General features: G+C 44.6%; 1 protein-coding gene across 1 annotated transcript; it reads right to left on the reverse strand.

Moving 5' to 3' along the window:
- Positions 1-1057: 1057 nt before the first annotated feature.
- On the reverse strand, positions 1058-5124 carry LOC124649226 (ABC transporter G family member 11-like). Its single transcript, XM_047188880.1, has 10 exons — positions 4981-5124; positions 3462-3751; positions 3040-3211; positions 2826-2948; positions 2589-2717; positions 2288-2482; positions 2065-2151; positions 1694-1966; positions 1504-1611; positions 1058-1399 (listed from the first exon to the last, which is right to left on the reverse strand). The coding sequence occupies exons 1-10, from the start codon at positions 5107-5109 to the stop codon at positions 1058-1060; spliced, it is 1848 nt and encodes a 615-aa protein (XP_047044836.1). The 5' UTR covers positions 5110-5124.
- Positions 5125-14966: the final 9842 nt, after the last annotated feature.

The raw sequence follows: 14966 nt of genomic DNA on the forward strand, positions 1-14966 counted from the left end.
GCGTCATAACAAGTGTTGCACCATGGCTGGCTGCAGAAACCGGACAAGGAAGCCTTGCAATGTTACAGTGCACCAATTTATTGCCGTTGTTCGATGGCCTTGACTTGCACCACATCCACATGCGATCCACAGCAAGCATCTGATCAGCTCATAATACATGCTGTCACCTCAAGTCATCAACTACCTACACTTCGCATTAATCTTGCCCTGTTCTCAGTTTACACAAAGCCTTAAACACTTCTTGGCAGCTTGTGTTGATTTACTACATGTCCCTTCCAGTTGTTAAGTTCAGACCAATGATGGATCATGATGGTATTCACTCCTACTACGTATTCATTAATATGGATGTACCTAAAACTAAAATATGTTATACATCTATATTAGTGGCAGCTAATATGATTGGAGGAAGTAGTAGTATAGCAAATAGTTCTATCTTTAATGGGTATATACATACCATATGTCCTCTGTTGGACACTTGGACTGTAGTGTTCTTGTCGTGATTATACATAACACTATAACAGTACTAGCGTCCTGCCCTGACAAGATCGTCCTTGGGATATCTCCGATCAGTACCTATCTGTCAATACTAATTGTTGCCATTTGTAGCACTATTTGAGTGACAACCTTACTGCATGCCACAAGCTCCATCTTAATGACGAAAGGCTACCTCATTAGGTTGGTACTGTAGACGATAGAAGGATCACAGATCGTGGATCATATATCATGTCAAACTGTGGCTTGTAACTTTTGCGCCTTCTCGTCGTTCTTCATGTAGATGCATGTTTGACAGTTTGAGCAAGCCCAGCTCTGAATTCTGATCTTAGTGCCATTTTAAATGCCAGTGCAAACAAATGAAATAGAGAAGAGTAAGCTTGCATTCAGCTGCGGAAATACACATCGTTCAGAATAATACTACAAGACAGCTTAAGCAGTGCTAGTACAATCTACATAACACACACATTCAGTCATATCAGATTCTTTTTGTACCGGTTCAGCTATTTTTAAGCCTTAATTTTCTGTCCAATCCAATCCACCCGTCTTCTTCAGCTCAGGCCACTCACGGATGATCCGCCGGTAGTTCGGCCGCGTCGACTACATAGCCGCGGAGTGACGGCGTCCGGACCATCGCGAGCTCCGCCGCTCTTCGCTTGTGCTGCACCCTCCTCCTGGCGATGTATCCGCGCACCCACGGCGTCACGTCCTCACTGACCTTGATCATGACGAAGAAGAGCAGGCGGTAGATGATGATCATGCTGAACAGCACGGAGAGGTCCAGCCACTTGGAGCGGCTCACGTCGATCTGGAACACGTTCTCCAGGATGTACTCCCCTGGGATCTTGGGCAGCTCGTCGTCCTGGTTGTCGAACACCAGCCCCACCAGGTCGTTTTGGTATTGCCCCTGCAAACCAACATTAAAGGACCCATTTGAATTTCACGAGAATTTCACAGGAATTTGATGTGATTTGGATCTCAGTGGTAGCTTCTGATAGATTTTGTTTTTACCTGAAGTGCCCAGTAGTGGAAGCTGATGTATGACATGGGGTACCTCCAGAATGGTTTTGGGATGTCATGCGGGAGCCTGAAGTACCCTGATACCAGCATGAAGATCCCCTGAAACATTCCCAACAATTGTTACTTGATGCCCATTTCATATCCGAAAACCTGCTGACAGATGGGGGATCATGGAAGTTACCTGTATCCCTGCGCCGATGATGATGCCCATGAGGAAGTTGGGAATGATGCTGGCGATGGCCATCATCAGGCTCTCGACGACGGTGACGCTGGCGTAGAGGCACAGCACGAAGAAGATGTAGTGGGTGAAGCCCGGGTGGAGGTGCACCATGAAGTAGCACAGCGTCCCTGACAGGAACGTGATGAGGATCAGGAACGGCATCGCCGACAGCGTGTTGCTGATCACGAACGCCAGCACGCCGTAGTGCCCGTTCATCCTCTCCCTCTGGAACACCTGAAGAAACCACCCCAAGAAAATATCCAGTTAAAGCAAAACTTGGTCGGAGTCTGAAGAATTCTATGCAGATCTCTGATGGTTTTCTGAGTACAAACCTTCATGTCTTCCACGAAAGACGGGAACCCTCCGATGGACATGAACGTGACGAAGCCAAAGATGAAAGATGCGCACGCGCCCCGTGCCTGAATTCATGTTTTCAGAGTTTTTTTTGTCAGACCACCAAACATGAAACGTCAAGCAGTATTTGCAATTCAGGATAGCTAGCCAAATGTAAGTGTAAACTGTTAGCTGAAGGAATATTTGATGTTCTTTAGTTACCAGGATGGAGCTGTATTTGGTGCCGACGTTGAGGTAGATACTCCCAATACAGACTGTGACAACAATGTAGATGATAAGCCTCAACCAGTAGTACCCAAAGTCCCTTGACATGTTGACGAACGATCGCTTCGTGAGCGTGAAGGCCTGCATCCCAAAGCTTGCTTGGCTCCCCCCTGCATCCAGGACCGTTCCTTTCTGCAATGGAAAAAACCACATGAATGATGAATCTTCTAATTGTGATGGCCTCAATGGTCAGGCTGAATTGTGAGAAGTTGCTGAATGGATATTATTGACTACTTACAACCCGTGCCATCTCATCAACTTTCTGCCGTGCCACGAAATAGTACTGCGAGCGCTGGTAGTAGCTGATTAGTCTTCTGATTGCCTCGGAAGTTGTGGTTCGCTCGAGGGGATCGTCAGGCTTCTCAAACTATGTATGCAAAAGGTAGCAGAATTTTCAGTCAAGACACATATAGGCTATAGCACAACCGTGAACTACTTGTAAGTACGAGGGATCTGGCTGAACTCTGAAACTTACTCTCATCTTCATAGATCCTTTCAGAGTGGCCTTCACCTTGTCGAAGTCTGCGTTTATGCAGCGCAGGAAATGATCCGATGGATTGCGCAGCGGTGGGCATGGGAAGCCTGCTTGGGCAAAGAACTGCAAAATGCACATGACAGGACAGGATTCAGATACCCCATTAACATTGCAGGAACACAAATATAAAGGCATGTAAACTCAGATTTACTACCTCACAAGCCTCAGAAGCCTGCCCAAAGTACACTGTTTTGCCCCCTGAGAGGAGAAACAGTCGATCAAAAAGCTCGAAGACCTCGCTGCTCGGCTGATGGATCGAAGCGATCACAGTTCGACCGTCCCTAGCCAGCCCACGCAGCGTCTGCGTAACGAAGAAAGCTGAAGCACTGCACAGTTTTGTGATACATCAGTTACTTGGATGCATGGTACGTACTGAAACTGTTAGAATCACACTAAAGTCAAATTCTTCTGAAAGTACTGCCATGACTGTCTTGAAACTACATGCTGAACAGAGTAGTGCACAAATTGTACACATGTAATATTCAGATTTCAGTTATCTTACTTCCATTATCTACTAATACAGGCAAAATAATTTCAGACAACTGAGCTAAAAATGTATTTGTGAAAACCCCATACCTGTCAAGACCACTGGTGGGCTCATCCAGGAAGAGCAGCCTAGGCCTCATCAGTATCTCTAGGGCAATGCTGACCCTCCTCTTCTCACCACCACTGACCCCCCTCAGGTGCCAATTTCCGATGACCGTGTCGGCGCAGTCCTGGAGCCCCATCTCGACAATGGTGCCCTCGACCAGGGCACGCTTCTCTTCCATGGGCATGTTGTCAGGGAGGCGAAGGCGGGCCGAGTATGAGATAGTCTCCCTCACCGTCAGTGTGCCGATCAAGTTGTCATCTTGCGTGACATAGGCCTGAAATTGCAAAATTGTGGTTGTCACTTTCAGTACCAAGATGTGAACTGCGGGAGAGTATGGTAATAGATGAACTGAAAGAGCAAAGTAAACAAAAATGGAAATACAGTGCCCCAGATAAAATATGTTTGTTTTACTATGTGGGTTTTACTTATCAAAATAATTTAGTAATACTAGTTAGTTAGTGATAAGTACAGAAACTAAGTTGAACTGTAGTACAAGACAGGTACTAGCCAGTTTCAACAGCAACCAATGAAGCTCAAGTCATCATAACATGAGCACCAACCTACTCTATATACTCTAAATTTCAAGTGTGTGCGGATAATTGATTCCAGCTAACATATACACACTTGTGTTTAACAAACACGAGTCATATTCGATCACACTAAAGTAAACTCGGTTTTGAGTGTATCATGAGTATTATATGATCAGACTACTAACATATACACATGGGTTCACACGAAAGTAAGCCCATCTGCTTCCGTCTCCACTTCTCAGGCGCCAAAAATGAAGTTACTCGCGTTACCAACCAATGTGTGTCCAATCCATCACCATACAACTTAGGCATAAGAAGATGGCTGGTCTAAAAACAGGCCGAAAATGAATTCAGGCAGATCTCCCAATCTTCAACTTCTAATCTATCTCCAGACACAAGTAGCTCAGGTGCAGTTGAGGAGATGACCTCCAACACATAGCAGACGCAGCTAAGCTAAGCTAGCAGAAGCAAGAAACTAGCAAGGTTTCAAAGCATGCCACGTGACACATGGCCCCTTTCATTCTTCTTACATGGTTTGTATCAGGTGATGCAGATAGATCTTATTAATCACAATTCAAGATGGCTAGTACGGAGAAACAGTAAGGCGAAAACAAGGAAAGGGAGCAAGAGGGGAAAAAAGACAGACAGTGTAAAGTACAGTAGTACTGGTACACCATGGCACCATCGCCTAGCTGCTACTGTGTTCATGTGTTGTACGCCCAAATTCACTCACATAACACATGTTCAATTACAGAAGAATCTTTTTTTAACTAATTGAAGAAGAATCTTGTTGGGAGATACATGAGTAAAGAAATATTTCTTAATTTATAACAGCGCAAATGTTTTTGTTCAATTTTATTTTATCTGCAAAGAGTGATAACTGCATCTAGTTGTATTTTAAGTGTTCTATGATGTTAAGAAGGTGACAGCGGCGTCCGAGGAGCTAGTGACTAGTGAGGCAGTACGTACGTACCGCGGCGCCGAAGGAGAGGTTGGCCTTGCGGCCGTTGAGGAGGACGGTGCCGGAGAGGAAGGCGTTGGCGGCGAGGCGCCCCGCGAGGGCGTCGAGCATCGTGGACTTGCCGGAGCCGGAGGGCCCCATGAGCGCGGTGATGGTGCCCGGCTCGGCGTACCCCGTGAGCCCCTCCAGCACGGCCTGCGTCTCCCCGCTGCCGAGCGCCACGGTGACCGTGAGGTCCCGCCACGCGAGCCGCGCCGACACGTCCCCAAGGAACTCCACCGCCGCCTTCTCCCGCCACAGAGTCTCGCTGAGCGGGCTCATCGCCGGCGCCGACGCCACCGCGACCGCCCGTCCCGCCGCCTTCCCCACGTCCTCCAGCTCCGCCTTCACCTGCCCCACCGCCGCCGCCGCTTCCTGGGGCGCCATCCCTACTGCCCCTCCCTTCTTCATCCCCACAGACCGAGCAGGTCGGGAGATTTTAGTGGTTCTTTGGCAGCAGCAGCAGCAGCAACAAGTAGACAGACGGACGCACGGCTCGCTCTCCTCGCCGCAGCGACGTACGCGAGCACGTGACAGGGAGGAAGCTAGCTAGCCGTACAAGCTAGGCCGGCGTGGGAGAAGAATGGCGTTTCTTGGGCGGCGTGTCCAAGCTGCAACGATAGGCTGCTGCTGCCCCTCTCTCTCGCTTCTGGGTCTCTGTGTGCGCGTCTGGGGTGGCGAGTTTTTATGAAGGAGCGAGTGAAGTGAAGAGGGGGTGGATGCGAGGGAGTTAATGGAGGCGCAGAAGCTCTACAGAGAGAAAAAGATAGGGGGAGGAGAGGGGCAGAAGTTATGAGGGAGAGGGATGATCAGGGGTTTGACCTGGGGTCAAGCCATGGCCATGCATGCGATGCAGATGAAGGAGCTGAGGCGGTGGATGCCTGTTTGGTGTGAGCTTGGCACGGAGGGGAGACACACCACGCAATGCATGCAACCGGGGTGCAAAACCGCCCCAGTCATGCATGTACACACCGTTTAGGCTTTCTTGACCAGCTACCTCTCCTTAGAGGTAAGACAGAGTTTTAATCATGACCATCTGATTATAATCAAGGGTAAGTTTTGTTAACGAAAATACCTTGATAAGACAAGTTATTGTTGTGTGCTAGAACAAGGAAGGGTTTTAATGGATTCCATCTACTAACATGTATTTGGAAAAATTCATGTTGTGTCAGTGTCACACATAATTGACTCACAATATCTGTGCTGGTAGCACTTATAGAGCAAAACTCTGCTAACATATGTATTTTTAATTGTCTATTAGAAGCTTTCAATATGCAAGCTATCCACATCATTATATTTTAGCCAATCAGTTAACTAATATCATTTCTGCTAATATTACTCGCTAATGATAATATACAACATGTCCACGCCATCTCGTAGTCGTCAATTTTGTAAGACCCTACAATTGTCCCCGTCATAATTTTGTAGTTGCCAAATATACAACAATTTCAAATCAGTTAAATTGCAGTACTGTTATTTTGACCAATTGAATCTTGCATATTTTACAATTTTAAGTTCCATGCATCTTATACCATTCCATTTACAACATAAAGTTCTTAGACTACAACTTTTTCTGTGTGAAACCTATCATGTTTTCTTCGTTTTTGTTTACAAAAACATCCCCACATTTATGTTAGAGTTGTGCCGAATATGTGTATAGCTATGGTTGGATTTGAATGTGCCACAAAAAACTGTTTGAGCACCTTAAAGTTTCTCGATGATATATGGCTGGAGGTTCGAGGTTGATCGGAAAGGTAAACTTAAGAAAATTCTAAGCAGCTTGCAAATTGACAATCATGATTTCATGGCAACTTGTTTTTATACGTGTGGACGAAAAATCAAATACTTTTTCCGTGTGACCCAAAATCAAATACATGGTTCGAATTATTGTGAACTAAAATGTGTTTGGTTGAAAATCTCACTATGTTGTTTATGTCTTTTTGGTGGCTATTCCACATTTCTACTTGTACCCGCATTGCGAATCACATTTCTTCTAATACTTTGTGTATGGTCTATTTCTTCTACTTCCAGCCACGCCTGATCGTAGTTCATCAGGAACAAAAGCTTATGAATAAGGTATACCTTGTCGCAAAACTCGAATACCACTTGTGTGCTTGTCACCGGGATCACATCCCACCTAGGCAACAGTATGGTCCTTATTGTTCCTTACTGTTACACCGGCTGGTCACAAGCACATAATAGTACTCCGTAAGTTTTGTGTACAAACGCGAGGCATTTACACCGGCCGGTTGGCACACTCCGTACACGCGTTGTAAATCCGCATCTCGGATTGATCTCAGCTGGGCCTCACATCATCAACCGGCAACAGGCATCTTGGATAAACCTTGCGTTTGGAATTAACCAAGGATCTATCTATGGCGAAACCAGGCGTGATGCGTCCATGCATGTGCCATGCTGGGGGACCTGGCCGGCAATGCAACATTAATTAAACTAACGTGCAAGTACAGTACCAGTACAAAAGAGTCACTAGCCTCAGTGATCAGCTTGATGAACTTCGACTCAGAATTGCATAACTTCTCTTCTGTAACTAGGTTTAACTATAGGGTAAATGTTTCTCAGTCAACGGATAAGTAACTTCATTCTCACATGATGTCATCAAATTTAGTCGCGATCATGCCGCAACTGATGACTAGCACGAATCACGAAGTAAATCTAGCGATGATATTTTTTCTTAGCTGCATCTCCACTTGCAACTCAAAAAGTTCCAATCAGAACTCCACTTGCAACTGAAAAAAACTTAATTGCAACCCAACTTGCAACTCATATGCACGAATCATGATGCAATCAAATGGCATAGGATTTGACTGATCACGAACTTAGTTCTCAGCTAGCTGATAACTAGCAAATCCCTTATATCTATGACATAAAAAATTATCTTCTAATAATTAGGAACATGTTTGGTTTGGGGATTTGTAAACGTATCGGTGGTACTTGAATGCATTAGTTTCTGTTTGGTAGGACTTGGTAGTAATTAGATACCGTGTAATCAGATTATTATGTGACTGCACAAATTTGTTTCCCGCCCACTCACATATGTAATTAGTTTCCTCTCCCTGTGGTTTAATTTGTTGCCGCGACAACTCTCTCTTCCTCTTCCTCCCAGAATGTCTTCCCTACCCCCTCTCCCCTCTCCGTCACTATGCTATCTTTAGCAAAAAAGGGTTGCCTCCACCCTCGCTGTCCATCTTCGAGGAGATCCGTGGCGAGGACCAAGCGAGAGGTTGCATGCTCTGGAGACGGCCGCCATGGTTGCACTCCATGAAAAGATCGGCGTTGTCCAGGACAACCTGCCCGTATCCGTCGTCAACACTAGCCATGGGGCACCTTGCAAAAGAGAGGCTATTTACGGTAGGGACGAACAAACGCTGACCGTCAAAACAAACTGATCAAACGGTCCAGATTTACCAATACTTGTTGACTAAATCACTAGTATTTTCTCACCAAAGGGCAAAATCGGGAGATGAAAAAACAAAATTTGGTAACGCAGCCGACATGACTTCCTCGCTTCCGTAATATATGGATCTTCCATATGCTAGTTTCTTAATCTTTCACATAATAACTTTTCCGATTTAACTTTCCTTATACGTTACAGAAATTAAATGGGTGGATGCATAGCTAGCAAATCTGATCAACGCCGATACAAATTTGCATGGGAAAAGAAATAGATCCATGATTATCTAGGTGAAAAGCGCGATGGACTTCTGATCAGTAAATTGTATTTTTCATGTCAGAACCTAGCGTATCAAGTATCAACACATCTCTAGTTGATCTATACATACAAATATTACTGCCCATCGTCTAGCAAGACCATTGTATCCATGAGTTTGTCAATTCATGAGATTTTTGTCGCTTATCGTTCAATGACAATACATATATACATCCAGTGGCGAAGGACGAAAAAAATTTGAGGTCGGGCAAAATTTTAAATCGTAAAAAAAATGACGCAAAAGAATAAACTGTTTTGACACATTAATAGTTTATATGATGGTAAGCATAGTCTCTCAGTAATATGGTAATAGCAACATGTTCAAATATAAGTAGAACCTACATACATACCAATAATGAAGCTTTAATAACGTCTAGAAGCTCCAGGCAATGGCAAAGCTCTACCTTCCTTTTGAAAATCTTTTTTAATTTCACCAAGATCAAGACTTTTGAATATCCCTCCTCGATGTAGCACACCATCAAATCATTAAGCCAACCATCAGACATCTTGTTGCGCTACTCTGTCTTGATAATCTTTATAGTTGAGAATGCCCTTTCAACTGTTGCCGTCCCCACCGGTAAAAGCATTGCCAACTCAATAAGGCGGTAAACTGTAGGAAACATGATGTGCCTTTCAAGTTCAACCATCTTTTTAGCTAGGCTTGCAATGTCAATACAAACTCTGAAATCTTCAACTCTCTTCATATGAACAAGGAATAACTTAAGGGAATCTTCTATATGATCTCACTCATAATCCGAGAAATCATCACGATAAATCTTTGTAAGACGAGCAAGCTTACTCACATTGAACCTAGCAAATGAGTCTCTTGGATCAAGACAAGAGAAATTCTGAATAACCTCTGAAGATGCTCTTGTTCTTGCTCTTGTTCTTGGTGTGCTATATCACTTTCATGGGTGCTCGGGTTAGAGCTATTTTTGGTCATTTCTTCCACTTGCTCTTTAGCTTGATTTGGGATAACATTTGGAGTTTTCTCATGGGTGTTTGGTTTAGATTGGCTACTACTAGCAATGGGCACAAAATATCTCTTCAAATCTGCAATTGAAATTTGAAAACATAAAATATATTAGTTTGCCCATGTTACCGAGCTCACAATTCACAAATTGAAATTTTATCCAATTGATAAAAACATCTACAATTATACCTTCCCCTTTAGCTGCAGCGTTCTTCCCTTTCCTGTCAATCTTGGTTCTTCTCGAACCTCAACCACAAAATCACAGTGATAAACTGTTCAAACTTTGAACTGCAAAATCTCGTAGAAACCTACACAAGCGCCGGGTGATCTGTATTCTGTAGCCTGCAGCAGAACAGCGGTAGACGGTTAGGGACGTGCGGATGGAGGCGCAATGAAAGACGTCGAGGAGGACAGAGAGTCGGAGACCCGGAGTGCTGTATCCAGTATCCTGCGGCGTACTCGGTACTCGCCTGATCCGGTGATCGGGTCGAAGAGACGAAGACGAAGACGCGGCGGCCGGCTGTTTCCCTGGAGGCACGCGAGACGCGACTGGTTTTCCTGGAGGCTGGAGCGATCTCGTTCCGTATCGACGTATCGTATATGGCCAGATGACCAGATCGCACGTCCTAGCAGCGATCGCACGTCCCGGTAGCGATCGCACGTCCGGCCCAGCTAGAGTTCGGTCCGTTGAGCCCATTTCCTCTTTTTCCTTTCGTTTTTTCTTCAGAAACGAACACAGCTTGTACAAAACTGTTTGTATATGTATAGATGCATATATATGTGCGATTTTTTGCAAAAAATCAAGGTAGGGCAGATGCCATACCTTGCCCAAAGGGGAGCTCCGCCCCTGTATACATCAGTATTCTCCCCGTTCCAATAAATATGGCTTATAAATTTAGTCCAAAATCAACTTTCTCTTGACTGATGTTGTAGATAAAAATATAAATATCTGTGGCACCAAATTAATATTACTCCCTCTAATTTATATTACTTGACACTAGTATGGATGTATCTAGAATTAAAATATATCTAAATACATCTACTTAGAGACAACTAATATGGATCGGAGGGAGTAGTAGATTCACTTGTAAATATATTTTTATAATATTTTGTATCATGTTATAGATATTTTTTTATTTGGTAAAACTTTTTAATTTTGACTTTCAACTAAATTTTGTTTTCTCTGGTGCTAGTTCACAAGTTCAAGTGCACAGGTACATTCATCTCTTATCACGATTTTAACTTTCATTCAGTGGATTAAAAGATAGTAGGTCTGCACCTTGGTGGAGCCAGTTCGTGATTACCAGAGTTGTAATCGAATCTCTTCCAGATTTTTTGGAAGAAAGTAGAATACCAAAATATTAATTATCCAGAATATCATGGCTCAATACTACTAGTTCCATTCCTGAGTTGCACCGTAAAACAACCCGCAAAAGAACACAAACAGCTGCGAGCCGGCTTCCATGGAAACAACGACATAGTGCAGCGGCCAATATCTGTTCGCTCGGGGCCTCTGTAATTCCATTCCTGAGTTGAACCAAACAAATTTTGCTTTTACCCCGTTCCTTTTACATTAACAGCGTATTCTAATTCCCATTACATTTATACGTTTATTGTCAAACCGAAGTACTTCTACTTGTACCCATTACAAATAAAAATTAGAACATAGACACAATGAAAAGTATAGTATTTTCACATTCGAATTCTTCTCACAACTTATAGAAAAGTAGATATATCACACCTTGAACAATACCAAATTCAGAACTCCAGCGAATAGTAGCACACGTACTTGTTCTATTCGTAGCAAGATTTACCTATTTTGTTTCTTGAGCTATATATGAGTCAAATTTTGATGTGAAATTTGACATGTAGAAGAGTATGATGTGCTAATGCTGTAAAAATAAATATCAGAACTTTCTTGTCTTTAAATATGCCTATCAATCATCTAGTACATTAATATATGCACCGCCATTCAGAATCACTTCTGATTTCCCACAGAAAATAAACATATTTTTAGGCAGCCTATAAGCAGAAAGAACGAAAGAGCAAAAGTTTCATTTAGACAAAGGGGCAAGAGTCACACGGATCGCCCGACTAACTAAGATCCGTTGGTTAAACCGAAAATACGTAGTGGGACATAGGTACTCATGAACCCTATAACTTGCCGGTCCCAAATTCCTATTTCTAGTGCTCCAGGCATTCTAAAAAAAATTGTGGGTGGTGGACTCATGTATGTATGTGCGTACCATTTGTCATACCCAAATTTAAAAATATGTAACTTAGAAAAAAAAACACAAGATTCAAATGAACAGTCTACATAAAACTCTTCCCTCCCGAAATTTTTGTAACTCAATGGTGAGTAAGTAGATAGCTATGTAACTTAGCACCGAAGTATGTATAATTGGATTTAGGAGTACCATGTCCAAAAAATTAGCTTTCCCGTTAAACTGAACTACCAGGCGGTGAAGGTGTCTGTTCGCCCACTAGAGCGTATTCGATCAAAATACTTAGCTGTGGTTATGATTTCGTATCACTACACACCAGCAGTTTAATTATTAGTTTGAGATATATTACAATATACCTCTAGATTCGCATGTATACACTAAAACGAATATACGTATGTGGACAAGCCAATTCGTGACAGAGTGAGCAGCACGCAATTTATTTTGAGACAGAGTATAATGCTCGAACCTATCCACAAATGTTACTCGATGGTAGTTAACTTGAACTTGGAGTACACAGTACTCCGTAGCACAAACGTTTAGAGCGCGGGGTTATATTTTCGTGGACTGAACGAAAATTGGCAAATAACGCGGTGTTTTCGCATTCACGGCCGTTCCCGCTAGAGTTGCATTGCACGGATTCAAAGGATCGGCAATCGATGTTCTCTATAGGCCAATGCGAGGCGATTTACACAAAAATAACCCAAAACTGAAAGAAAAGCACAGACTGACCCTCCGGTGAAACTATTTCACGAATCTAACCCTTTTGTGTGGCGCCCCTCCCAAGGGCGCCACACATGCCCATGTGGCGCCTCTAGCTCTGGCGCCACACACCCATCCGACGTGGCCCGTCGACGCTGAGCTGGTGACCTCGATCCGACGTGGCAGCACGAGTGGCGCCGCTCTGGCCGGCGCCACACTTTGAAAGTGTGGCGCCCCTGGGAAGGGCGCCACACATTCACTTAAGTTTGGGCGCCGCGCGCGCCCAGCCCGACCCTTCTTCTTTCTTTCTCTTCTTCTCTCCCTCCTCCCCAACCCGGTTCTCTCTCTCCTCCCTCTCCCCCCCACCAAATCCACCACCAAATCGTCAGATCTGTCCGTGGAGATCGTTCCCCATCCATTTGTCAAGGTAATCTCCTTCAAATCTTCTCCATTCATCCACTAATTTCATAGATCGGGCTAGATTTGGACATGAACCCTAGAAAATCCATGAACTCTTGAACCTTCTTTGGGAACTCGGCATTCAAAGCAATTTCCTTCTCCGTTTCATCGGTGTAGTTCTGGAAATAGACATTCAACTTCTCGAATGTGTATTGAATGATTGCCATCACGGGCAATGCACGGACACCCTTCAAAACATTGTTGAAGCACTCGGCCATGTTGCTTGTCATTTGGCCATATCTCCTCCCATCCTCATCATAAGCTCTCGCCCACTTTGAGTTAAATACGAGGTGTCTATGAAGAAACTCTTGACCACCCGCGTTGAGGTCTTTGTGCTTCAGCAAGCCGTTGTATAGGTTTGCGAGCGGCGCTCCGAATAAGCGAGGCAACAATCTTGAAGAAGGTCAGACAACTCTTTGCTCTTGCATGCCCGGTAGAAGTTCGCACAAAAATGCCTCATGCACCATCGGTGATGCAAGGGAGCATGCCCGGGAATTGGAACCTCCATCGCATTGAGAATTCCTTGATGACGATCGGAGATGACACACACTTTCTTTGAGGGTGGTATGACCCTCGTCCTCAATATATGGAAAAACCATTGCCAGTTATCATTGTTCTCAATCTCTACCAATGCAAAAGCCAATGATACTAAACGGTTGCTTGCATCACTTCTATTGCCACCAATAGTGTGCCCTTGTATTGATCGGTCAAGAAGGTACCATCCACGGCTATGACGGGCCTACAATGTTCGAATGCCCTCGTGCATTGCTGGAATGACCAAAATGCACGGTGAAATACCCTCACTCTTTTACCATCATGCAATGTCATTTTGGTTGCGGAAGGCTCGACCACATGCACCATGCCCGGGTTAGTTGCGGCCATCGCTAACAACAACCTAGGGATACGGTTGTATGCTTCCTCCCAATCACCGTACAACATCTTGAATGCGGCTTGTTTGGCCTTCCATGCCTTCCCGTACTTGACGTCGTAGGCAAACCGGGATTTGACCGTATCTTGCACGGACCTAATGCTCATGATAGGAAGTGATGATATCTCCGCCGAGAGCTTGTATGCAATGAACTCGGATGTGAGTTGACGGTGGCCCGGCTGTGCATCCTTGCCATCAAGCTTCGGTCCCCGGCACATGTGAGTGGCTACACAACTTGTTATGTGCCAAGAGGGCCCTTTTTGAAAGGTCGTGCACGGACAACCCATGGGCACCTTTTATCCACACATTTTAGCGTGTACCGCTTCTTCAAGTCCGAGTGAACAACGATGTAAGGGCGATGATGCTTAATGGAGAACTCCTTCAACCATATCTTCAATTCCAAGAATGTATCAAACGTTAGCCCTTTAGAGATCATAGCCGTCCTACCATCCACATCTCTCTTGGATAGTGGCCTAGCTCCAAGAAGTAAACTTTTGCCACCATCAACCACGGCTCCATCCGCAAGACTAACATCACGGAACAATGGTACCCGGATATCCCGTCCGGTTACCCTCTTGAAGATCTCGGCTCTTTCGGCTTCCTTAGCCGTGAAGCCATCCTCGTCAACCTCCTCTTCGGGTCCATCATCATCCGAGTCCGACGCATAGCATCGGGAATAAGGAATGGAGTGGTCCATCTCCTCTTGCGTCCAATATTTATCCAAATCACCCACATTGTTGCCATTCATCTCGAAACAATCATCACCATCTTCGTGCTCATCATACTCATTATCCAACGGAGGTTGTTGGGCAATGGGAGATTGGGTGGCCTCTTCTTGGCTCATGGGTGGAGGAGTCCTCTCTCGAACGGGGGAGGAGGGCCGGTTAAGGTCAAGCTCGATACGAGCCTCAACCGTCTTGGTTGCAAACAACTCCAAAGCCTTATCTT

This window comes from Lolium rigidum, chromosome 4 (genome assembly GCF_022539505.1).
Source record: "Lolium rigidum isolate FL_2022 chromosome 4, APGP_CSIRO_Lrig_0.1, whole genome shotgun sequence".
In the NCBI taxonomy this organism is placed as follows: domain Eukaryota; kingdom Viridiplantae; phylum Streptophyta; class Magnoliopsida; order Poales; family Poaceae; genus Lolium; species Lolium rigidum.